Raw genomic sequence first — 25,439 nt, forward strand, 5'->3', positions numbered from 1 at the left:
ATTTCTTTATTCGACTTTCAGCTATACTTGACAAAAAGTACAAATATGTACATATGTAAAAGTCACGTTCATTAAATCTAAAAAATTCTTATGTATGAATACAATTACAGCCGACTGATCACAAAACGACTTTCGCAAACTTGGAATTTTCAAAAGAGTACACAATACACATCTCGGCATCGACCCAAAGAAAGGTGACGAGCAGCGTAGCCCAGGCCACTTTGGTAACCCCTGAGTGCCTACAATTTCACAAAAACTTGACCATTTGCGGTGAGTGATTAAAGCTGGATCCAAGCGATGATAATTAATCATCAAAGTCTCTATGTGTAACTATGAATCGGTCTGTTTCAGCGCCAGGTGTGGTGGAGGGCTTGAACGCAACGACAATCCACAAGTTCAGTAACATTTACGACGTGAAGGTGACTTGGCGGATGCCTGAATTAATTCCGGACTATTACATGATCTTCATGAATCCAATGACTTCCAGTTACACAGGGCCAAGGGTTCACAACGTTTCCGGTGTAAGTTGGCAAAATTTTTTCCGCTCATTTTCAACGTCTTCATCCTATGTGTCAAATACCTCCACACATGGTGCGACGAGTATTTTCAATTCTGAAGAAACGATTGAGGACGAATGAAGGGTCGGACCTTCTTGATGTGATGAAAAAAAAGTCATGCTGGAGATTTTTCGAACATTTCTTTCCACTTTTCCTATCTTTTGATTCACCCTGAAGCAGATACCTCGAAGGCTTGAGAATGAACAGATATTCTTTCAACCCTCACCGACCTTGTTTTACAGACGGCTACCGAAGACGTCTTTCCGGACGTGACAATGTCGGACATATACCAGGTTATGATAAGAGCCGCTTCCACGGGTGGTCAAGGCCAGAGTATCGAGGAACATTTTTCGGTAATGCAGTTATTGCCGAAAGAGCCTGAAGGTATATTTGTCAAATTCGTAGCGTGATTTCTACTCTTGAATATAATTTCTTCTCACCCTTCTTTCTTCTTCTCCTCAAGAATCATCAGACATATCGAACGTGGGCGCTGCCATTGTGACGTTATTGGCAAGTGCCGTTTTGGTTATGGGAACCGGGATATACGCTTACCACAGGCACGCGAAACGGAAACGAAACCGAGAGAGATCCAAATATTTTAAGGTGACTAGTTTCTAGCACGTTAGTTACTCCTTCAGCATTCGGATATATGTACAACTTAGGGTGTTGACCAATTTTTTGTAACGCATACTCCCCAAGTCTTGTCCAAATAATTTCCAAACAATAGCCTGATTTTGAGGGCATGCGATAAAATATTCCGCAACACCCTAAATATCGGACACCCTGACACGCGGCAAGTATACAGATAAATGTTTTTCGCTCGATTCAGTGAAAATTCATCATGCATAATCGAATTTGACGATTCTCCTCCCTTGTTTTATGTAATACATTGAACAAGTAATATAGAAAAAACGACAATTTTTAACATACCGATTTTAAAATACGGGGATAGAAAATTCAGAGTATCGATCGCAAGGACACCGCCCTAGACACGATCAAGGGCTTCGATGATGGAAATCCTGATAGAATCGGCGTCGGTTTCAAGAGCTTATTGGCACCGGCTGACGAATACGAGATAAGCCCGGACCGTTTAGAGATTAAGATAGTCCTGGGGAGCGGAGCTTTCGGGGTTGTGAGGCTGGGAAGTTTACGCGACGACAGAGGCCAGACGACTCCTGTGGCGATAAAAATGTTGCGAGGTAGGATGAGCGACGAAACGCGGCACGACGGCACTTCGATAACTCTGTGTTTGTTTGTTTTTTTTCTTCATAATCACACAGACAATCCGAGCGAAGAGGATCGGCGATGTTTCGAGCTGGAAATAAAAATTATGAAATCTGCCGGACAACATCGGAACATCGTTTCTCTCCTTGGATGCTGCACGATCGGTCAGCGGCCTCTTCTCGTTGTCGAGTATTGCTCCAGGGGAGATCTGCAGTCCTTTTTACGCTCGGTGAGCTAACAACTAACTAACTAACTTTTTTTTTTTTTTTTTTAACCTTTTCCGGTAACGGGCGGTGAAAAAATGCCCCAATTTCGTAAATTCCATCTCTCGGGTACATCGTATCGTTAAGGGTCCTATAGGATCTCATTTTCTTCGTTTTTATGGTTCCGTACCTCGAAAAGGTAAAAACGGAACCCTTTTAAGATCACTTCGTTTTCCGTCTGTCCGTTTGTCCAAACGTATCAGGTTAAAATTAATGTCAAATACTGAGGTTTACGGTCCCTTGGAGGGCTAAAAAATTGAAACTAAGTCAACGCAATCAACAAGACGCAGCCATTTGTGTGAAATATTTTGATACTCGCAAACTCACTCGTAAAAAACCATAAGGTACTTCCCGTCGACCTCGAATCATGAAATTTGGAGAGAAGCAAGCTCTCACAGCACAGGTAAAGAAAACAGTTCGAAAATAGTTAGTTTGTAGTTATATCACGTGACAAAAAAAAAAAATAGTCAATTTTTTACGGAACTCTCAGGGCGCGAGTTTTACTCGCACTTGTACGGTTTTCTTTTTTTGATAAAAAATTACGTGGAGTAAAAATACTTTTTTCACTCTCCGATAATGAGATTGAACTATGATCGGTGTCTTGAGTGGAAGACATAAAATTTAAATTCACTAGGGGTTTTTTCTCATACCCCGTTTCCGTTCTAGGATTAATTATTAAGGTTGTCGAGTGTGAAAAATAAACGTTAACAAACAAATGGCAGGATCGATGGAAACGACTTTTCACACAACGTTGACGCTTCTGAATATATGAAATTTCAAACAATAAATCTGGTGAAAATTAACTTATTGTTCATCCCGTCGATGCAGATAATCCAGAAGGCTACGATATCGGCGAAGGAAGCAAAAAACGATACAAAGACAGAGAAAAACGCCGACGAGGTTATATTTAAATTTCGTAAGTTTATATTGATGTAATTTTAACACACTCTACTATATTGTCGTTTCGTTTACCACTGACTAGCTTCGAAATATGTGTAATACCGGTGAATTTCATCTTCCATTATCGTTTCATTCAAAGCAAACCACATCGAAGACGACATGCAGAAATCAAATTTCGTCGTGAATCGCGGATACGCGGTTGACCAAGGTGAGTAATAACCCTGGTGAAAATTTCTATACCATTTTCGACGACTTTTTACGGAAATTGGAATATTTCGTATTGTTTCTTACGAAATTGTAAATACGCACAGGTTTTGATAAAGAATTGTTCATTCTCGTTAAAAATTGTAGTATCTTGTAGATTTTTGAAAGAAAAAATAATATTGTTCAGGGAAATCTACAAGTTTTTCTAAGAAACCATGAATATTTACAATTATTTGCACGCAATTGTACGAAATGTTCCAATTTCCTTAGAAAATTCGTAGAAAACAAGGATTACCATTCAACTATTACATTCCATGCGTTTTCTCGCCAACAGACATTCTTTGCGACTCTGACACGGTGACAGTGACAGACCTGCTGAACTTTGGCCGACAGATAGCGACGGGAATGGTGAGAAACCAGCGGTTGAACCGCTTGCAAACATTCGTCTCACGCTTTCTCAATTCTCCAGGAGTTCCTATCATCGAACAGAGTGGTTCACAGAGACCTGGCAGCCCGGAACGTCCTCGTATGCGACGACAAAACCGTCAAGATATCGGACTTCGGGCTGAGCCGAGACATCTATCAGGAGAACGTTTACAAGAAACAGGGAAACGGACGACTTCCGGTGAAGTGGATGGCCATCGAGGCGCTCACTCACCAGGTCTACAGCACCCACAGCGACGTGTAAGCTGTAAAACACCGGAAGCCGCGTACATCGATGTCACCTACAATTCGTCATTAAAATTCTATTTCGGTGCAGATGGTCCTTCGGCATTCTCCTCTGGGAGATAGTCACTCTGGGCTGCAGTCCGTATCCGGGAATACCGACGAACAAGGTGCTGACCAAACTGCGAACGGGGTACAGAATGGAACGACCCGCCAACTGCAGCGTCGCACTGTGAGTCGGTCGCGTTGTTTCCGATAAACGGTTACACTGGAAGGTCGTAATACGGCCGGAATCGTCCTCTGGTACTCACTCGAGGCTCTCGTGAAAACCGCGAATCGAGGCTCTGCCATGCCGTATTCATCTTCCAGTGTGTGTGCGTTAGTTGGAAGAAAGGGGACATCCATTAATTACGTGAGCTCAAAATAAGGGAAAGTGTCAAATTGTAAAAAAAAAAAAAAAAAAAAAATTAACACTCCGCATAATTAATGGACGTTCCCAAAGGAGACTTAAATCGTTATCGCGATCGATGATACAGGTACAACGTGATGCTGTCCTGCTGGCAAACGAAGCCCAAAGATCGACCGACCTTCACAGCCCTGCGACAAGAGCTCGACAAACTGCTCAGCGTAGCTGCGGAAAATGAGTACCTTGATCTCAACGATGTATCAAGAGGGACGCCGCCTGACGACACGATATTAAAAATTCCTAATTCGTGTTCCGCTTATTCTGAACACCAGCAGAGATACGTCAACGAGTTTGAGCCGAAAATCGTTAAAGAATGAACCTCTGTTGCGGTAAATTCGAGATCGAGAAATTAGCTCAAGGCTGGAACCGAGACTCTTGGACCTATGAAGGTTCAGTCGAAGATAGGAATTAGAGCGTGGATACTCTGTAAGCTTTGACGAAACGACGCGGTCGATATCAGAGATAGTACAATTACAATACAGGCAAGCTTCACGAACCGTCAATTTTATACGGGGAAGAATCCGCTCGCACGTTGCGTTCTAGGAATTGGTAAAAGTTGGGAGTGCGATTGACCCGCCGCCGTTGTGTAATGCTTGAAACTGATTTTTGAGAAGCTGGGTGATACCGTCGTTGTCTGTTATTTAATGACAGTTTGTGAGAATACGTGAAAAATAGACAGTGTATTTAGATTTTATACGGTTTTCGATACTGCCTTGATACGACTTTTATTGACTTATTTTTTGTTTCTACTTTCCTGATTTTCAAATAGTATTACGAAGCTTGAATAACGTTAGCACAAAGAACAAATATTACAAAATCGAGTAGTACAGTTCAAGTTCGTTTTTACTTTTTGACTATCGTGAAAATTAACGAAGGAGCATTCGGGAGACACGTTGAATAGCGCGGTTCTCATCTGCACGATGTTGCGATCATGTGAAATTCAAAAAATGACGTCTACTGTCGCGTTTGTGAAAATTTCACTGAACTTTTTTGTTCTCCTCTCGTTCACGCCTCTGGTCCTGGTTGAATTTCGTCTTGAATAGGAAAAATGAAAAATTTGTGAGTCACAAACCAGATTTCTATGATTTCCCAAGCGTGCGTGAAGGAAGATTTTAGGCATCATTACTTGAAAACACAGATGAAACGTAGAGAGAGCTAATCCTTCAAGTCTTCAATTTTGTTTCATAGAAAATTGTGAACAAATTGCTCACATTGGTCACAATGCTCCTAGATTACTTTAGAAATGCTCGTAAAAAATATCATGTACAGATAATATTATAACAACGTGTTGTAACCTAAGAGAGTAAATGTTTTACTACACGCAAAGCAAACGTTTGCGCACGTAACATAGCGAAAAATCAAAATTTTTCTGCATACGTTGATTAATAAATAAGTACCACAAAATACGGACGTGATACGGTATTTGTCGTCCTCTTCCTGTGTGTTTCACCCGCGAGATGGTCGCTCATGGAGACGCAATTCGAAATACACAGCTTATTGCTTACTACGGTAACCAAATTACCAAAACCATATCTCGATAAAAAGACAAGAACAACTTAGCTATTGCCAGTCTATGTATAATGAAATAAAGAAAAATCCACAAACCTTACGATCTCTCAGCAAGTAAGCATATCTCGTAAAGTCAGACCTCGTTGTTTCGCGACGTGATATCGAAACATCATTTCAAGGGCTACGTACTTGCCGCGGGGCACATTCGAATTGGATTTTTTTTATTGAAATTCGTATACCGGTTCGCGACGCGTGTGATCCCGTGATATATTGCCGTCTCTAAAACCGGCTTTACACATTAGAGTAATAAACTGTATTTTTTCTCCGATTTCACGACGGAGACTGGCAATACCTGAGTGGCTTTCCTACTTTTATAATGACGCGGTTTGGCTACTTGTCAAATTTTTTCACATTTCAGATGTTTTAGATAAATTTAATTATTTTTTGCGTAAAGTACAGAGCCAGCACCAAATAGCGCGGCCAATATGATGCGCATCCAAGGTAAAGGTCGAGCTGAATTCGTAGGACGACTTTTGCGTCACACGTAGCGCACACTGCCGGATGCAGTGTGTCAGTATATAAACCATACGTTTGTACGTGTTCATGGTGATTCGCATGATTGCTGTACCTACCTCAACCTTGAACTCACACGTTCGTGCAAGTGACTCGTTTAGGCAGAGGCTGTAAATAAACCAAGGGGGGCTCCACCACCTCCCACCCTTGCTACCTTTTCTGACATACACGGCAAAGCATCGATACACTCAGCTTTGTGCACCTAATTCTTCTATCGGAAACGCGTGTGAACTCACTCGAAGTTCGTAGCCCGCGACTGGATGTCGAAATAGCTTCGACAGTTCTTTTTTACCTTTATTAAAAGAAATTGATCGATACATTTCACTTGTGCCATGATCGGGACAGTTTTTCTACTATGCTTGTTCGTTTTAACAAACGGTCAAGTTTTCGCCGGTGAGAATAAGTTTTGCTACGAAAATACCTCCGACAGTCGGTTATGGCTGTCAACCACCCTCGAAACGCGTCAGACATTGCAGGCCGAGAACCCCGCCGATCTCCAAAGGGCAGTACCGGTGTCGCAAGGTTCTTCGTGGTGGACCGACTTCCCCGTTCTGCCGTTGGTATTCGCCAATTCAAACACGATTCCAAAGGGTCGTTGCAGGAAGCAAGTCCAACGGTACCTCAAGGAACTCGCCAATTCCACGTTGTGGGCCGTCCAGAGTAAGCTTATTTCGATCATTTTCGATATTCGCCGACGACGCGGGCAATGGCTACAATTCATTTTCCCCCGTTTCCAATAAGTAGAAACGCCGATGGATTGAGGGCATTGCGCCTGATGCGCGCCGAGTACCTATAAAGATGTCAAAGCGCATTTTAGGATTTCTGATGTGATGCATTGAAATTTGCTAAGAACACGAAACGGGTGATAATAACAGCAGCTTGGCTTCCCATTATATCACCGTCGTTTTTGCATACGAAACAGCGATGAGAAATACCTCATATTATCTGCAATCACTGCCGGTATGAATTGTTGCACTAACGTATTTTGTATATCGAGTCAAAAACGGTTCCTTTACTTTGCCTCAGTCTGCCAACACTGCGACCTATCGAAGAGATCAGCAAGCATTCAAGATGATTCAGAATTGATGAACCAATTTTTGGAGTAGTAATCAGCATTCGATGATATCTTTTGTTATCCTTGCACAAGTAAAAACGTCATCAAAACTTCAATGGTTTCGTGAATTCAAATATAATTTGCTACCTTATGTTGTCCTCGAGTAACATTTTAATATTTTCCATGTATGTGTACGAATACCACACCCATGTAATGGCTCTACCATGAGCTGGCTGTATTTGTTCTCATATAGTTGGTTTAACTTTATCCATGGACTTCTCATAACCTTGAGCCTGAAAATTTAACATAATGTCAATGGCCTACAATATTTGTGTAACCTTAGCAGTTTAACGGATTTCGTTTCAGTCGAATACAAATATATCGCATAACCTGTTTTCGGTTTCAATCGCACTAATACTGTACGCGAAAATGATAGTTTCTTATGTCCGTGACAATCCGGGCCTATACCTACGCATAACATAATCCTCTATGATAGTACAGGTCTACCTTGAGGAACCGGTTGACCGAACATTATGGGTTTTCCCAGTTTTTGTGCCTAAACTGACAGCGACATACAACCGACCAAATTATCCAGAAATTGGTGCCCGGAGTATTTTTTGGGACCTTGATTTTATCTCAGAACTTATTATTTCAATTTGCCACCCCCTGAGGGTGAAAACAGAGTTGAGTTGGGATGAATTTTCAGTCTTATTGTTAATTTTTTTTCTTACAATAACACTGAAACCCCCGAATAACACGTTTCAAAAGACTTATTCCGTTTCTTGGGTTTTTGGTACAAGGCTGTTGAGGCCTAGTCCTAATTACCGATATTTGAAGCCGCCATTGAGGATTCCTCATAATGAATTTTTCAATTTTGCTTTTAAATTTGAATCAGCAAAGCTCAAAATAGTAGTGTACCAATTCTTGTCCAAATCCATCGGAAAACATCAGATTTATTCAAAAATGTACTTATATGATCCTTTACCAGTCAACCGGGTAATGTATTTGGGTAAGAAGTGAGAGGCATCTTTGTCGATTTTCCTCTCTCTACTTGATCAGCTGAATATAATTATCTGTGTGAAGCGTATAACTCGAACACCATCGCACTTGTATTGATTGATATACGAATGATTTACACAAGGAATACGAACTTGATAGAACCTGAAACTTCCTGTTCATTGTCTTAACTTTGTGCGATTTGCCAACCTCAAATCTTTACCATCGAATAAGGTGAAATATTTTTAGACAGAGTCGGGCATTTCATGTATTTTTTTTTTCTGCACATTGCGATCGACTAGTTTAATAGCCACGATCGACCGGTTGGCCGTTCATAGTTTACATTGTCTGACGTCAATGAAATTAGCCTTCTATGCCTAAGCACATATAAGTTTGTGCAAATTGTTTGTAAATAGATTTGAGGAATACGAAGTTCACTGTAACTCGACATGATCCAATACAGTAAAATATTCAAGTAACTCGTTATTATTCATTATTTTCTCAAGGAATGATATATTAAACACGTGTTCACCAAAATATGGAGATGATCAGTTGAGCAAAATCGCATTTCAAACTTTGACGATCGGACTTGAATGGTATAATTTTACTACCGCGAACTGGGGATATCGATTATGACTGTAAGTAATATCAACGGATAATTATGAAGGTACCGAGAAATCGTTGGAAAAACGAAAAAAATCGAATCTCCCGCATAGTTGAGTGACAAAAAACCTTTTCAGTGTTCGACGCCTCAACGAAGTATCCTGACGGCGTGCTTCACGGTCAAACGAAACATTTGGGAAGCTTTGACCAATGCTACAACTTGCGAGCGGAACTTCCGCCGGATGAATTCTCTGACATTGGAGAGCCTGACGAGGTCAAGGGTCGCTACTGTTTGGTTCGCTTACGGTACCAGCGGAAAGATGTGGAACCTAAACGCCCGAAAACCTTTACCCTTGACTTCGATCCAAATCTGTCCGTCTGGAACGCGATTGACGTGAGCGAATTTTATTAAGGAGGTGATTCACTTCCAACACCAGCTCTGTCGGAGTGAATTGTTAAATCAAAGCATACGCACGGGGTCCCGTCCATCCTCGTGCACACAATTATGCCTCTATTCGAATTTTCTTTGTTCTCCACAGTACACGGGAGACTTTCGCCGTGTCAAACGACACTCTGTGTACCTGTCGCTTTGCGTTCCGGCCAGCTGCAGCTCTCAAGATGTTGCGACGGCGTTGACGGAGCCCTTGAAGGAGTTGGCGAACGCCCGGCAAATACACCTGGACGTCACAGTGAAGCCGTCGCTTTGCCAAGCACGTAGCGACGTCCCTGAGGATTTCACCGTGGGGGCAAAGGTTTTTCTGTAAGAGAAGTCGAAATGATTTTACAGCCCACGTATACGGTCGCTGAAGCCGACTGACAATAACGTGACGAACAATTTTCCATCCAGTTTCATCGTTGCGGGACTGTTTGTCCTTGTGGTAGCGAGTTCATGGTACGACAGCAGCGTCTATTCTTCGGAGGAAGCGGTCAAGGACAACGAACCCAGAGACCTTTTTCTCTCCTTTTCCGCACGGCGTAACTTGCGCTCGATTTACGCCAATGAGAGTTCTCACCCTGGTCTTGATTGCATTAATTTGATCCGTTTTTTCTTCACGGCATGCACAATGTTTGGACATAGATCGATGCAGTACTACGGCTACCCGCTCGTGGAGTCAACGTACCTTGAAAAGGTCAGAGCATGTTTCTTACAGGAGCGACAGTAGTGCATCGCACCTTACTTGCTTATTACCACATCAAGTCACTCACTTACTTCTAAGCACGTCAACTGTGCGATTATCCGCTTTTTTGATTGGCCCCATCAGGCCTACACCGTACCTTTTTCGATGATGGTATTCAACGGAACGATTATCATCGACGGATTCTTCAGTATCGGAGGTCTTCTTGCAGCCTACGGTGCGCTTCGTGATCTTGATCGGAGTAAACAATTGAATTTTACCGCGCTCATACTCAATAGATTTCTACGGTGGGTCCGACGAGCGCGCCTCGCTCTCGTGATCATTAAATATACGGCGGTAAAGAAAGATCCAGAGATAAAGATTCGCATGATATTACCGCAGGTTGACACCCCTCTACATGTTGGTCGTCTTATTCAATGCTACCCTGATGCCGATGATGGGATCCGGTCCGTACTGGGAAGCCAGGGTGGGTTTTGAAAGAGATAATTGCGCGAAAAACTGGTGGGCTAATCTCTTATACGTCAACAACTACGTGCGTCCCGAGGAGATGGTCAGTATTGCGTCGCTGTAGACGGTTCCTCACCTTCATCATTCTTCACTAGTCAACGCGTGCTTTCTGTTGCACCGTGAGTCGTAACAAATTGACGTGTAACGTTTCGTCTACTTCTGTTCGCAGTGTATGTTTCAATCCTGGTATTTATCGGTCGATTATCACCTTTACATCATGGGACTCTTGGTCTTATGGGTTTATTGGAAGCTTCCGAGAAGACTGGGCTACCCGTTTCTCTGTAGTTTGATTGCACTGGGCATTGCCATTCCCTTCTTCATTACCTACGTTCAGGACCAACAGCCAATATTCATTTTATTGCCTACGTAAGTAAAAATCACACCTATTGATGTGACAATTCATTCGTAACCATAGACCGCCTCATAGAATCACCGAAAATCTTCGTACACGAACAACGAGCATCAGCTATCTTCTCTTGAAATATCCGTATCATCGCCAATATTGAGAAGTTTATCATGTAATTCTCCATCGTTCTCCAGGCTACCGGAAGTTAGAAAAGATCCATACTTCCTTGGTCAGTATATCAAATCGCATACAAGAATCGGTTCCTACATGGTTGGCGTTTTGGCTGGGGCGATTATCTACGACCATAAAGATGCCACGTGGAGACTCCCCAAGGTAATGATAAGAGAAAAAAAACAACTCGACGACGAGAAATTGAATGTTCTCAAAAATATATCATTCTGCGATTTAGGCGTGGTCGCGATTTCTTTTTATTTTACTGGCAGTCGGATTTACTATCGTCAGCGAGTCTTTGGCTGCTAAGTATTTTGACCCCAACAGTGAGCTGCACCCACTCGAGACGGCCGCCTACGCCGGGTTTCACAGAGCAGCGTTTGCTCTTGGAATATGTTCGATCGTTGTTCTGATTACAATTGGCGATGGTTTGGGTAAGTTGACGGATCTTGCGGATTCCGGAACGCGATGGAAATTACCTTCTACTTGAATATACAAAATGATGAAATATTTCGTTCGTTACATCTTCAGACTTTCATCGCAACTTTATGACACCACGCTGGGTCCCGCCCCTTGCAAGACTCGCTTACGGTGCTTATCTTGTTCACAATATTAAGCAAATCTATGATATCGGTGCTACTAGAAACCCCCGCGTATTTTCCCTCAACGACTGGGTAAGTTGCAGTTCATTCAATATACATGTACCCACATATACCCATGTTGCATTGCCATTCATACGTAATTCTGGAAGCATAAACAGTTGACATCATCTTAGCGTCATTGTGTATTTCGAAACGAACGAGCAAAGTTTCCAAGTTCCTACGTTGCAGCTCTCGAATTTCCTGGCAGACATGTTCTACACTTTTGGTATATCCCTGCTACTATCGGTGATTGTCGAATGGCCGATACGAAAGATGGAGCAGGTCGTACGAACGAAACGACGAAGCAAATGTCCCGCGAAAGAGTGAGTGCCTTCACAAGAAATGAAAATATTCATAATACATAACATAACAGTCAGGTAGGCCAAAGTTCCATTATCTTGGTATTGTCTGATATAACAGTACATCAGATATAGATTTCACCCTGCGCCTGTTGGTTACTTGATAGTGTAGACTGGAGTGTAAGATTCGAATTTTGCCGCTCGTACTACGCTACAACTGCATCTCATTTTTTTATTTTCAGATCGAATTCCGACGACATCAAACAGAGCAACTGAAAATGACCTAAGCATAATTACGTAAATTGCCGCCTTATGCATTGTATGATATATGTATAGGTAAACTCGTGGTTGGTATATCGGTGTTGTAGTACAAATACTTGCATATCCCCAGTTTGTAATTTTGTATCAAGTTATTCTTATAAAGAGAGTCATTCGTCTCAAATACCATAGGATTCGTAGTACCTACATAATTTGGAGTGGCTTAGAACGAGGATGTGGAATAAAATCTCATAAACAAGTTAATGCATTATATTAAGTCAACACCGAGAAGGGCAAGTTATATATCAACCAAAATAAATTTGCGGTTTGCACTTGACTGACGCACGTAAAATTAAACAGCTATCATCTTGATAATTGTAATCAGATACCAAACTGGCAGGGGACTCTGGGTGAATTTGTAATAACTCTGTGAGTAAATTTCTGGAGGAGAATAAAAATAGGAAGGATACACCCTTAACCTAACACATGCAAACTCACCAATATTATCAACTAATGAAGAATTTACTCGGATATTTCAGCTACAGTCTAGTAAGAAACAAAACACTAAGACTGAATTTATACAACAAATGGGGTCATCAAGTATATCTGCGAATTTTCAGTTCTTCAATTTTTTAATAATTTCAAATTTGCCACAGTGATGGAGAGTTTACCCTGAAAGATTATTTACAAGAAGTCATGACCGTAGACGTTTGCCAATTTTTTTACAACGTTTTACCGATAGAATACCAAACGATGTACATTAGATAAATTATGAATTTTCATTTGAATAAAATTGGTCAAATGTTCATTACAGTTCATTCTTAATCCATCGTGAGAAAATAGTACACATTATGCCACAAGGGAATAATCGACATTTATTCCCGTGTTGCGTATAGGACTTTATTTCCGACTCAACCCGGGATACAAGTTGATTAGTGGGACTCAATATTTTTTTGCAATATTGTGTGTAAAATTCAGGAGAGGGGTTGATAAAGATAAAGAACATTCTAAAAAATACATACAAACAGCATATGGATGTAAGTTGGCGGCAGAAGAGCGGTGGCGGGAAAAAAAATATCATCTGGTATTTACTCTATAGATATTAGCAATATCAATGGTTTACAAAACGAATAAACGATGTTTTTTTTTAGATTCATAGTTGTCTTTTGAAATTAAAAATTTCATTATGAATTATATTTGCAGCCTCAACAATTAACGCAATGAATAAACAATATTCACATTTTTCAAAGTACGAGTTGTCTTTTAAATTCCAATTTATATTTTCAGACAATCTATTGCGTATGCTATCGTTTTTAGGGAAATTTCGAAGTTTTGGATTTTACGCACGCTGTATCAAAAAGTGACATTTCAAAAAATTTAAGAAACTTTCCAGTAAGAAATAGGTCGAAACTTAAAAAAAAAGCGGGAAAAGACCAGAAAAAATGAAAAACTTGTTTCCAGGAGCTATGAACTTTTTATGATAGTATAAGACGGAATAAAATCCTAATTTTGTCCCGATTTTCAGGTAAACAAAATCGAACGATTAATCACATCGATACTAAAAATTATAACGGAGCAAGTTGCGTAGATCCTGTAGACACCAGCTGGTGAAATATGAAAGTAAACGTGTGTTTCGACGAAACCTGTAAATTTGTGAACTAAGAGTAAGAACGCGCGAATCTATAGATAAGGGGTGAATCGTTACCAGGGAAACAAGCTAGCCGTGGCTTTTGTATCGACGTAACGTTAGTAACATAGTCTAAAATCGAATTACCCACATGAAAATAAACTCTGCATAAAAGCAAAAAAAAAATTGGGAAATGTTAACATTTACATAAGAAAATTAGAAAAAGAAATATTAATAATAATAAAACATGTAAATCGGTCTGCAATTCGTACAGTGAATACGGTTCAACGCCGTTTTATGATTCGAATAATAAGTTTGAGTGAAAAATGCCTCATCTTGTTTTCAAAAATTTGATGAGAGAACATTTGAATTGCAATTAAGGTCTCCTCGGCGCCAAAGTTCGTGATAAACAAAGAGTAAAACTCAAAACAGAGGAAAAAAAAATGGAAACGCAATACGTGTACACAAAAAGCCGGGCCCAATTTGGACGCTGGTGTTCCTTCTCTGACAGCGGTCCCAATACGATGGTCAACATTCAGTCGGAACCATCCCTGATGCACAATTTCATCAGAAAAAATCCTATCACCCAGGGCACGCAATGTAGCAAAATATTCGCCCAGCACGAGGTAAGCTAGATTTTGCCAAAGGACCGAAACTTTTCATCTTCACCTTCACCTTCATTGTTGTGCGTCACTAATTTTGGGCGACGGCTTTTTTCACAAACATTGTTCGTTATTTCTTCAGGTAAACACGACAACGGCAACGTACAAGGAGGGCGGTATGCATCACGTCGAAGGTGGATGGCCGAAGGACGTGAACACTCACGATTTGGAACAGACGGTTCGTTACAGACGTAAAATAGAGAAGGACGAACTGTACATTCACACGATGCTTCAGTTGTTACCGGTGAGCGAGATGACATTCGAAATTGTCATTTGTCCCGAGTAAAAATGTCGTTTTCTTCTTCGCAACTTCTCCTTTTTGTTTCCTGGGAGCCCATGGAACATTACATCCTGCAAAACAACGTTTGCGACATATACGAGCAGTATTTTCACGACACAGAGGCAGCCCCGTTGGTTCAAAAGACTTTCTCGAGAACTGTCAATGTCTACAGAGATCCTCTACCCGTAAAACGTTCCATCACCCACATGTCCTGGTCTCCCGATCAGGGAACGAGACTCGCTGTAAGTTATTGTGATACGGATTTCAAGAGGACGATGAATTCCAGCCCATATTCTTACATTTGGGACGTAGGTGAGTGAAAGGCGTTCGGTTTGTTGCGATGCACCCTCATAAAGTTGTTGCCGATAATGGTGTTGGCAAATAACGAGCTTCGAATATCGCGTTCCAGAAAATCCGAACAATCCGTTCATGGCTCTGAAACCCTTCTGCCCGAACCTGACTATGGAATACAACCCAAAAGACAGTAACGCGCTGGTTAGCGGCATGACGTCCGGGCAAGTTGCGTCTTGGGATATTCGACGGGGTTCGGAACCAGTCGAAACAAGCTTGGTCGAACACAGTCACCGAGAGCCGTGCAGCAAAGTTTTATGGATAAATTCAAAGACGGGGACGGAATTTTTCAGCGCTTCTAATGACGGACAGGTATAAGCAATGACAGCAGATGACTGGTCAAATAATTACCGAGCGAATCGAAGGATAATCCGGTACCTTTCAACTTCAGATAAAATGGTGGGATACCCGAAAATTACAAAGTCCGACCGAGAATTTGGTTATTGATTTGCTCAAGCCGGAAGAACAGGATGTTGGCAGGGCGACAGGCATTTCGGCCTTGCAGTTTGAACCGTCTATGGGTACAAGGTTCATGTGTGGTTTGGAAAACGGTAACTAAATTTGTTCTGTAATGGGAGAGTAACGCGCGGACTTGAACATTTCGCATAATATTATTGCCACTGAATTGAAGGGTTGGTGATATCCGGAAACCGTAAGGGAAAAACACCCGGAGAGAAAATAGCGACTAGATTCAAAGCCCAGTACGGACCAGTAATCAGCGTTGAACGTAATCCAACTTTTGTAAAAAATTTTTTGACCGTCGGAGATTGGACGGCGAGAATTTGGTCTGAGGATTGTAGGGAATCGTGTATTGCGTGGACACCGTGAGTAAAAGCATTCAATAGCGTCACTTCGTTCGAAGTCTGACCACCGACTGTGAAACTCGTATTTTTTTTTCTTTGCAATAGAGGCCATAGAGATTTATTGACTAGCGGTGCTTGGAGCGCAACTCGGTTTTCCGTATTTTTTCTAACCAAAATGGACGGGACTTTGGATGTGTGGGACATACTTGTGCAGCAAGATTCGCCTGTTCTCAGCGTTAAGGTAAACATAAACAAATAGATCAATTTTCCCGGTAACATCAGTCAATCAGTTCGCTCGACAAACTATTTTGCTTAATACTTTTTTTATTTTCACATTTATTTTGTGAGCGCAACAGGTTTGCGACGAGGCTCTGACTTGCATCAGGCCTCACGTGGAAGGTAATCTTGCTGCGGTAGCCAGCAGAAATGGAACAGCGTACCTAGTCGAGTTTTCCGAGGCTCTGACGATTAATCAAAAAAACGACAAGCTTCTATTGACTGCGGTAAACAGCAAAGAAGCTCTACTATGAAGCACGTGCCATCTGCTTTCAAGTCTATGGAAATATTGTTCATTTGAGACTGCTTTTTCAGCTATTGGAAAGAGAAACGCGGAGAGAAAAGGTGATCGAGGCTAAAAACAGGGAAACGCGTTTGAAACTGAAGACCGGGCGGCTCGAGGCGGAAACGGAGACGCAAGAAAGTTTGAACGCAAAGCTGGATGCGAGCAAAGCGATAGAGAGTCAAAAAGCAACGGAGGCAGATCCACTTATAATACAGTGCGAGTTGGATTACCAGCAAGCCGTTGACGCGGTAACGTCGCATCTTTTCCTTTCTTTAAATTGCGCAAAGCATTTAATTTCATTGTTATCATTCATTTATAGGAAATAGTACGGCAAACTTCGATGGAAAATTCTGAAGTGAATAACAATACAGTGCAAAATGGATTGCCCGCAGCTCATTGAGGGTGACTTGTCGCAGTGAAGTCGATTAAAATCTCGAAAAGCTAGTCGAAGAGCTTATGGACAAGCTCCATGGAATACAATGCGAGCAACGTATCGAAAATTACAGCCAAAAAACGAAATATTTCCTTCGTAATAACTTCGCTGCTGGTCCTTTGAAATCTTCGATGTCTTTTTTGGGTTTCTATGGGTCAATTAGTCTGTGAGGAGTCGTACAAATCGATTCTGAGACAAAAAGTTTCCGAGCTCTGAGAATCGCAACCAAAAAAACAAGGCTAACCCCCTTGGAATTTTTCATTCGAAATTCAACCGATTTTCAAAAAGTAGAATTGTTTTTTGAAAAGTGTTCGTATGGAAAAAACTTAGAGTAACTGTAACACATCACGGATGCGCTAATTTTGATCGAGATGAAATGGATGCTCCGTATGAGAGACGGTATTTAACGCAGTGTCCTGATTTAAAGACCTAAAAAGTTTATTGTCTGGGATTTTTTATTTTTTTTATGATAGGGAGAGAAAGAACGAAGCTTCTTAAAACTTCTAATGTATTTTAACAAACATTTAAAACCCACGAGCGAAAATTTTTATCGTTCAACTATCGCAGAACAACAGCGTTATTAGCTGACCCGTTAACTGAAGAATACATCTTTGGTCAACGGCGGACCATCGAAGGGCCTCGCCGCCTGAGTCTGGAATCGGCAGGAAAGATAAAGTGCATATTTCTTGTCTGAAGGGTGAAAACTAAAATCATTATACATCATATCATATCATCACACATCATGCATCATCGTACATCATTAAAGTTCGAGATCAAAGTTTAAATGTTCGAATCTTCGGATGTTCAGAAAGTGACGTCACCCAAAATTTTTTTTCTCCTGACGTTACCGATCTATATAGACGAAAATCAGCTAGCCGAATTCCTCAGTCAGGAAACAACCGCTCAGTAGAGAGGACGTACGAGAATCGCGCTCCGCAGATTTCGAGACCGGGTTCTCTACCTCCGTGGTTCCTACACTCCGAGTCCGCTTCCTGGTGCAAGTCGAGTTCCAGGACAAGCGCTCCGTAGTTTCTATGCTCCAGGTCCGCTACCTGGTGAAACTCGACTTCCTGGACAAGCGCCCCGTAGTTTCTGCGCTCAAGGTCCACTACCTGGTGGAACTTCGCTTCCAGGACAATCGCGTCGTGGTTCCTATGCTCAAGGTACACTACCTGCAGAAAATCGACTTCCTGGACAAGCGCTCCGTAGTTTCTGCGCTCAAAGTCCGCTACCTGGTGAAACTCGACCTCCGGGACAAGCGCTTCGTAGTTTCCATGCTCCAGGTTCGCTACCTGGTGAACCTCGACTTCCAGAACGAGCGCTCCGTAGTTCTGGCTGTCCAGGTCCTCCACCTGGTGGATTTTGGCGTCCAGAAAATGCGCTCCGTAGTTCTGGCAGTCCAGTTTTTTTGACCTTGTGACTTTTGACCAAGCGCTACGTAGTTTCTGCGCTCAAGGTCATCAAACCAATACGCATGCTTCAGATAACTTTTTGAATCAGAAAAAAGAAACGAACGACCAGGATCAAAAAATTGCAATTGGTGAGTGGTTGGCATTGTATACATAGAAATACATGACAATAACGTCGTTCAATTACAGCTAAAATTGTTGTGCGTAGTGTTTCAAATCTGTCAGCACTGAGCTAATTGTTCTGTGGTATTTTTTGACGAAATTTATTGTCACAACATCACAATACGTTATACTTACATGCATGTGTAAACGTGATTTGTAACATTATACAAGAAAAATCTTACGGGCAGATTCGACATGCTTCACACGCACAAAGACAGTGTTCATTCTGTATACTGCGAAGCTCATACCAGAATTTTTTGGGGAGTCATCTGCACCAGTCTCCCCCACAACTATGTCACATGGTAAAACACTGACAACGAGTAAGCGAGCGCACGAGCACAAAAACCAGTTACACTAGGCATCCGACTCCGAGCGAGGTTTCAAAACTAGTTATTTATAATTCGCGCACCATTCTATTATCGATGTACCAAAATGACCCGAAAAACCGTGATATGATATTAATTGTCGAGCTCAAACGTAAAAAGTAACGATTTTCACCAAGAAAATTCTGAACGAAAATGAATATGATTTAACGTCTTTTTCTGAGTTTTTTAGTTCATTGATGATATAAATATAGGTATGTCAATACAAAGATTATCGTCAAAATTATCGTATTTAATTGATTTGAAAAAAAAAACTGTTGTACTTTTCCCGATCCTACATATGGTAGCATTAGAAGAACTCGGTTGCCTCTTTGATCCGACGTGAAAGATATTTTTCCTCCATTATCTGATTTTATTATTGACCTTTTCTCGGTGTTACTCAGGTATTCAGCTATATAATTATTGATTGCTTTCAGTTTTTAACCATTTGTGTACGATAATAATACAAAATGAATAATTGTAATCAACTATTTTCATGTGAACCAGTAACAAAAAGCTACGTTACTATTTGTGCACAGTGAGTCTAACATTTTTAAAACATTTAATGGCAATTGTGATTATATTTAATCGACAATTTTTTTAACTTGCAATAATTACAATGAAGTATTTCAATTCATTTTACGTGCAAGCCCAAATTCAGTAACTAGCAATGGGCTAATAAAATTTCTATAATTTTTTAGAATTTTCACATAATCTTCTTGGTAAAATGTGGCAATAAAAAGAATGATATTATTCCGTACACAATATTTTTGATGTGTTCTATCACTGAAAATATTTATAAATATTCAAAGTATAACCTGAGGTGATTAGCGGTGGTTGTTGGAGGTGGTTGTTGGAGGAGGTTGGCGGTGGTTGGAGGTGGTGGCAGGTAGTCGGAGGTGGTTGGCGGTGAAGGAATGTGGCTGGAAAAGGAGAAAAATCCGAAGGCGGAAAACAAAGAGGACGAGGACAAGGACGAGGAGGAGGACTAGGCGCACGAGTAGGACAGAGGTTGTCCGAGGTAGTGGGGAGTGGTAAGTGGGAGTAGAAGTAGAAGTAGGTGTTGGAGTGTAGGGAGTTGTAGTAGGAGTTTGAGCAGGAGTAGGAATAGAAGTAGTGAAAGTGGAAGTAGAAGTAGGAGTAGGAGTAGTAGAAGAAAAAGCAGTAGGAGTAGAAGTAGTTAGAGTGGAAGTAGGAGGTGTGGATAGTGGTGGTGAGGTGATGAGAGAAGGGCGGAGTGGGGAGTTCAGGAAGGGGAGGAGTGGTGAAGGTAGAGTAGGGTAGGGTAGGGTAGGGTAGGGTGAGGTAGGGTGGAGTGGGGTGGCGTAGGGTACTCCCACCCCTCCCTCTGGTGCTCGCACCCCTACTTACAGTCCTACAGCTACTCCTACTCCTACACCTACAACTCCTACTTCTACCCCTACCTACTACCCCCCACTACCTTGGACCACCTTCGTCCTCGTCGTCCTCTTCGACCTCCGCCTCCGCATTCTCCTCCTCATCCAGCCACCTTCTATCACCACCAACCATAGCCAAGCTCCTCCAACAACCACCGATAACAATCTCTCATACCTTAAATAGTAATAAATATTTTCAGTATAAGAACACATCAAAAATATTGTGTGACGATTACTATAATTAATTAATTAATTAATAATATAGTAAATTTTATTGGCGCATTCATAGCTACTGAATTTGTGCTTGTGCGAAAAATGGATTGAAATAATTTATTGTAAACATGACATGTTCGAAAAATTTTAGATAAAATATATTTACAATTGCCATTAAGTATTACAAAAATGTTATACTCACCGTGCACAAATCCTCGATCTTGTTATCCACCTTGTACTCTTCGTCTTCCTCGTCCTCTTTCTCCTCGTCCTCCTCCTCGTCCACCTTGATCACCCGCACCACCCCTAACCACCTCCGACCGCCTCCAACCACCGCCAACCACCTCGGGTTATACCTCGACTACTAATAAATATTTTCAGTATCAGATCACATCAAAAATATTGTGTAACGAATAATATAATTTTTTTATTGACACATTTTATCAAAATGATAATGAGGAAATACTATCCAATGAGCTATGGAGCGCGTGTCCCTAAAGTCGAGTTTCACCAGGTGGTGGACCTTGAGCGCAGAAGCTACAGAGCGCTCGTCCCGGAAGTCAAGTTTCACCAGGTAGCGGTCCTGGAGCGCAGAAACCATGGAGCGCTTGTCCCTGAAGTCGAGTTTCACCAGGTAGTGGACCTGGAGCATAGAAACTACGGAGCGCTTGTCCTGGAACTCGAGCTGCACCAGGAAGAGGACCCGAAGTGCAGGAACCACGGAGGCAGAGAACCCGGTACTCGAAATCTGCGGAACGCGATTCTCATACGTCCTCTCTACTGAGCGGTTGTTTCCAGACTGAGGAATTCGGCAAACGGATTTTCGTCTATATAGATCGATGACGTGAGGAGAAAAAAAATTTTGGGTGACGTCACTTTCTGAACATCCGAAGATTCGAACATTTAAACTTTGGTTTCGAACTTTAATGATGTACGATGATGCATGATGTATGATGATATGATATGATGTATAATGATTTTAGTTTTTAGCCTTCAGACAAGAAATACGCAATTTATCTTTCCTGCCGATTCCAGACTCAGGCGGCTAGGCCCGTCGATGGTCAGCCGTTGACTAAACATATATTCTTCAGTTAGTTATTAACTGGTCAACTAATAACGCTGCCGTTCTGCGACAGTTGCATACTATTTTCTACGACTTTTTACGGAAATTGGAATATTTCGTATTGTTTCTTACGAAATTGTGAATACGCACAGGTTTTGATGAAGAATTGTTCATTCTCGTTAAAAATTGTAGTATCTTGTGAATTTTTTAAAGAAAAAATAATATTGTTCAGGGAAATCTACAAGTTTTTCTGAGAAACCATGAATATTTACAATTATTTGCACGAAATTGTACGAAATGTTCCAATTTCCTTAGAAAATTCGTAGAAAACAAGGATTACCATTCAACTATTACATTCCAAGCGTTTTCTCGCCAACAGACATTCTTTGCGACTCTGACACGGTGACAGTGACAGACCTGCTGAACTTTGGCCGACAGAAAGCGACGGGAATGGTGAGAAACCAGCGGTCCCGAACCGCTTGCAAACATTCGTCTCACGCTTTCTCAATTCTCCAGGAGTTCCTATCATCGAACAGAGTGGTTCACAGAGACCTGGCAGCCCGGAACGTCCTCGTATGCGACGACAAAACCGTCAAGATATCGGACTTCGGGCTGAGCCGAGACATCTATCAGGAGAACGTTTACAAGAAACAGGGAAACGGACGACTTCCGGTGAAGTGGATGGCCATCGAGGCGCTCACTCACCAGGTCTACAGCACCCACAGCGACGTGTAAGCTGTAAAACACCGGAAGCCGCGTACATCGATGTCACCTACAATTCGTCATTAAAATTCTATTTCGGTGCAGATGGTCCTTCGGCATTCTCCTCTGGGAGATAGTCACTCTGGGCTGCAGTCCGTATCCGGGAATACCGACGAACAAGGTGCTGACCAAACTGCGAACGGGGTACAGAATGGAACGACCCGCCAACTGCAGCGTCGCACTGTGAGTCGGTCGCGTTGTTTCCGATAAACGGTTACACTGGAAGGTCGTAATACGGCCGGAATCGTCCTCTGGTACTCACTCGAGGCTCTCGTGAAAACCGCGAATCGAGGCTCTGCCATGCCGTATTCATCTTCCAGTGTGTGTGCGTTAGTTGGAAGAAAGGGGACATCCATTAATTACGTGAGCTCAAAATAAGGGAAAGTGTCAAATTGTAAAAAAAAAAAAAAAAAAAAAATTAACACTCCGCATAATTAATGGACGTTCCCAAAGGAGACTTAAATCGTTATCGCGATCGATGATACAGGTACAACGTGATGCTGTCCTGCTGGCAAACGAAGCCCAAAGATCGACCGACCTTCACAGCCCTGCGACAAGAGCTCGACAAACTGCTCAGCGTAGCTGCGGAAAATGAGTACCTTGATCTCAACGATGTATCAAGAGGGACGCCGCCTGACGACACGATATTAAAAATTCCTAATTCGTGTTCCGCTTATTCTGAACACCAGCAGAGATACGTCAACGAGTTTGAGCCGAAAATCGTTAAAGAATGAACCTCTGTTGCGGTAAATTCGAGATCGAGAAATTAGCTCAAGGCTGGAACCGAGACTCTTGGACCTATGAAGGTTCAGTCGAAGATAGGAATTAGAGCGTGGATACTCTGTAAGCTTTGACGAAACGACGCGGTCGATATCAGAGATAGTACAATTACAATACAGGCAAGCTTCACGAACCGTCAATTTTATACGGGGAAGAATCCGCTCGCACGTTGCGTTCTAGGAATTGGTAAAAGTTGGGAGTGCGATTGACCCGCCGCCGTTGTGTAATGCTTGAAACTGATTTTTGAGAAGCTGGGTGATACCGTCGTTGTCTGTTATTTAATGACAGTTTGTGAGAATACGTGAAAAATAGACAGTGTATTTAGATTTTATACGGTTTTCGATACTGCCTTGATACGACTTTTATTGACTTATTTTTTGTTTCTACTTTCCTGATTTTCAAATAGTATTACGAAGCTTGAATAACGTTAGCACAAAGAACAAATATTACAAAATCGAGTAGTACAGTTCAAGTTCGTTTTTACTTTTTGACTATCGTGAAAATTAACGAAGGAGCATTCGGGAGACACGTTGAATAGCGCGGTTCTCATCTGCACGATGTTGCGATCATGTGAAATTCAAAAAATGACGTCTACTGTCGCGTTTGTGAAAATTTCACTGAACTTTTTTGTTCTCCTCTCGTTCACGCCTCTGGTCCTGGTTGAATTTCGTCTTGAATAGGAAAAATGAAAAATTTGTGAGTCACAAACCAGATTTCTATGATTTCCCAAGCGTGCGTGAAGGAAGATTTTAGGCATCATTACTTGAAAACACAGATGAAACGTAGAGAGAGCTAATCCTTCAAGTCTTCAATTTTGTTTCATAGAAAATTGTGAACAAATTGCTCACATTGGTCACAATGCTCCTAGATTACTTTAGAAATGCTCGTAAAAAATATCATGTACAGATAATATTATAACAACGTGTTGTAACCTAAGAGAGTAAATGTTTTACTACACGCAAAGCAAACGTTTGCGCACGTAACATAGCGAAAAATCAAAATTTTTCTGCATACGTTGATTAATAAATAAGTACCACAAAATACGGACGTGATACGGTATTTGTCGTCCTCTTCCTGTGTGTTTCACCCGCGAGATGGTCGCTCATGGAGACGCAATTCGAAATACACAGCTTATTGCTTACTACGGTAACCAAATTACCAAAACCATATCTCGATAAAAAGACAAGAACAACTTAGCTATTGCCAGTCTATGTATAATGAAATAAAGAAAAATCCACAAACCTTACGATCTCTCAGCAAGTAAGCATATCTCGTAAAGTCAGACCTCGTTGTTTCGCGACGTGATATCGAAACATCATTTCAAGGGCTACGTACTTGCCGCGGGGCACATTCGAATTGGATTTTTTTATTGAAATTCGTATACCTGTTCGTGACGCGTGTGATCCCGTGTAATAATGCCGTCTCTAAAACCGGCTTTACACATAAGAGTAATAAACTGTATTTTTTCTCCGATTTCACGACGGAGACTGGCAATACCTGAGTGGCTTTCCTATTTTTATGACGACGCGGTTTGGCTACTTGTCGAATTTTTTTACATTTCAGATGTTTCTAGATGAATTTCATTATTTTTTGCGTAAAGTACAGAGCCAGCACCGAATAGCGCGGCCAATATGATGCAAGCTGAATTCGTAAGACGACTTTTGCGTCACACGTAGCGCACACTGCCGGATGCAGTGTGTCAGTATATAAACCATACGTTTGTACGTGTTCATGATGATTCGCATGATTGCTGTACCTACCTCAACCTTGATCTCACTCGTTCGTGCAAGTGACTCGTTTAGGCAGAGGCTGTAAATAAACCAAGGGGGGCTCCACCACCTCCCACCCTTGCTACCTTTTCTAATATACACGGAAAAGCATGAAAAAATTCAGCTTTGTGTACCTAATGCTTCTATCGGAAACGCGTGTGAACTCACTCGAAGTTCGTAGCCCGCGACTGGATGTCGAAATAGCTTCGACAGTTCTTTTTTACTTTTATTAAAAGAAATTGATCGATACATTTCACTTGTGCCATGATCGGGACAGTTTTTCTACTATGCTTGTTCGTTTTAACAAACGGTCAAGTTTTCGCCGGTGAGAATAAGTTTTGCTACGAAAATACCTCCGACAGTCGGTTATGGCTGTCAACCACCCTCGAAACGCGTCAGACATTGCAGGCCGAGAACCCCGCCGATCTCCA

The 25,439-nt window shown here is 41.7% G+C and overlaps 4 protein-coding genes across 5 annotated transcripts in view; all 4 read left to right on the forward strand.

Moving 5' to 3' along the window:
• LOC124303497 (tyrosine-protein kinase receptor torso-like) overlaps positions 1–5,755 on the forward strand; it is a 15,117-nt gene extending 9,362 nt beyond the window's left edge. For both annotated transcript variants that reach the window (XM_046760768.1, XM_046760777.1), the window contains exons 7-18: positions 111–270; positions 352–521; positions 800–941; positions 1,021–1,160; positions 1,510–1,756; positions 1,838–2,010; positions 2,873–2,960; positions 3,084–3,152; positions 3,483–3,556; positions 3,618–3,832; positions 3,909–4,046; positions 4,351–5,755. In XM_046760768.1, the coding sequence (XP_046616724.1) occupies positions 111–270; positions 352–521; positions 800–941; positions 1,021–1,160; positions 1,510–1,756; positions 1,838–2,010; positions 2,873–2,960; positions 3,084–3,152; positions 3,483–3,556; positions 3,618–3,832; positions 3,909–4,046; positions 4,351–4,597 (1,863 nt within the window). In that variant the 3' untranslated portion in view covers positions 4,598–5,755. The remainder of the gene's footprint in view (positions 1–110; positions 271–351; positions 522–799; positions 942–1,020; positions 1,161–1,509; positions 1,757–1,837; positions 2,011–2,872; positions 2,961–3,083; positions 3,153–3,482; positions 3,557–3,617; positions 3,833–3,908; positions 4,047–4,350) is intronic.
• A 420-nt stretch (positions 5,756–6,175) lies between these two features.
• LOC124302181 (nose resistant to fluoxetine protein 6-like) lies at positions 6,176–12,856 on the forward strand. Its single transcript, XM_046758037.1, has 12 exons — positions 6,176–7,022; positions 9,153–9,409; positions 9,555–9,775; positions 9,863–10,145; positions 10,278–10,438; positions 10,533–10,701; positions 10,828–11,024; positions 11,199–11,337; positions 11,414–11,609; positions 11,707–11,849; positions 12,006–12,139; positions 12,358–12,856. Exons 1-12 carry the CDS (start codon positions 6,695–6,697, stop codon positions 12,389–12,391), a joined length of 2,262 nt encoding a protein of 753 aa, XP_046613993.1. The 5' UTR covers positions 6,176–6,694; the 3' UTR covers positions 12,392–12,856.
• A 1,587-nt stretch (positions 12,857–14,443) lies between these two features.
• On the forward strand, positions 14,444–17,153 carry LOC124302198 (dynein axonemal intermediate chain 2-like). The gene is made up of 10 exons (XM_046758075.1): positions 14,444–14,626; positions 14,745–14,906; positions 14,996–15,254; positions 15,352–15,605; positions 15,685–15,844; positions 15,925–16,117; positions 16,202–16,337; positions 16,453–16,599; positions 16,688–16,906; positions 16,978–17,153. The coding sequence occupies exons 1-10, from the start codon at positions 14,444–14,446 to the stop codon at positions 17,056–17,058; spliced, it is 1,794 nt and encodes a 597-aa protein (XP_046614031.1). The 3' UTR covers positions 17,059–17,153.
• Positions 17,154–21,082: 3,929 nt separating this feature from the next.
• Positions 21,083–24,352, forward strand: LOC124310317 (tyrosine-protein kinase receptor torso-like). Its single transcript, XM_046774128.1, has 5 exons — positions 21,083–21,208; positions 22,013–22,150; positions 22,214–22,428; positions 22,505–22,642; positions 22,947–24,352. The coding sequence occupies exons 1-5, from the start codon at positions 21,083–21,085 to the stop codon at positions 23,191–23,193; spliced, it is 864 nt and encodes a 287-aa protein (XP_046630084.1). The 3' UTR covers positions 23,194–24,352.
• Positions 24,353–25,439: the final 1,087 nt, after the last annotated feature.

This window comes from Neodiprion virginianus, chromosome 1 (assembly GCF_021901495.1).
Source record: "Neodiprion virginianus isolate iyNeoVirg1 chromosome 1, iyNeoVirg1.1, whole genome shotgun sequence".
NCBI classification, from domain to species: domain Eukaryota; kingdom Metazoa; phylum Arthropoda; class Insecta; order Hymenoptera; family Diprionidae; genus Neodiprion; species Neodiprion virginianus.

What these genes read in the sequence shown, in the direction of transcription:
- LOC124310317 (XM_046774128.1), top strand. Translation starts at nt 21,083, where the DNA reads ATGATAATGAGGAAATACTATCCAATGAGCTATGGAGCGCGTGTCCCT. An exon ending in TACAGCACCCACAGCGACGT is followed by an intron (nt 22,429 to 22,504) that starts GTAAGCTGTAAA and finishes ATTTCGGTGCAG; the next exon opens with ATGGTCCTTCGGCATTCTCC. An exon ending in GCCAACTGCAGCGTCGCACT is followed by an intron (nt 22,643 to 22,946) that starts GTGAGTCGGTCG and finishes TCGATGATACAG; the next exon opens with GTACAACGTGATGCTGTCCT.
- LOC124302198 (XM_046758075.1), top strand. Translation starts at nt 14,444, where the DNA reads ATGGAAACGCAATACGTGTACACAAAAAGCCGGGCCCAATTTGGACGC. An exon ending in GCGCTTCTAATGACGGACAG is followed by an intron (nt 15,606 to 15,684) that starts GTATAAGCAATG and finishes TTTCAACTTCAG; the next exon opens with ATAAAATGGTGGGATACCCG. An exon ending in TCGTGTATTGCGTGGACACC is followed by an intron (nt 16,118 to 16,201) that starts GTGAGTAAAAGC and finishes TCTTTGCAATAG; the next exon opens with AGGCCATAGAGATTTATTGA.
- LOC124302181 (XM_046758037.1), top strand. Translation starts at nt 6,695, where the DNA reads ATGATCGGGACAGTTTTTCTACTATGCTTGTTCGTTTTAACAAACGGT. An exon ending in CCGTCTGGAACGCGATTGAC is followed by an intron (nt 9,410 to 9,554) that starts GTGAGCGAATTT and finishes TGTTCTCCACAG; the next exon opens with TACACGGGAGACTTTCGCCG. An exon ending in ATACTCAATAGATTTCTACG is followed by an intron (nt 10,439 to 10,532) that starts GTGGGTCCGACG and finishes ATATTACCGCAG; the next exon opens with GTTGACACCCCTCTACATGT.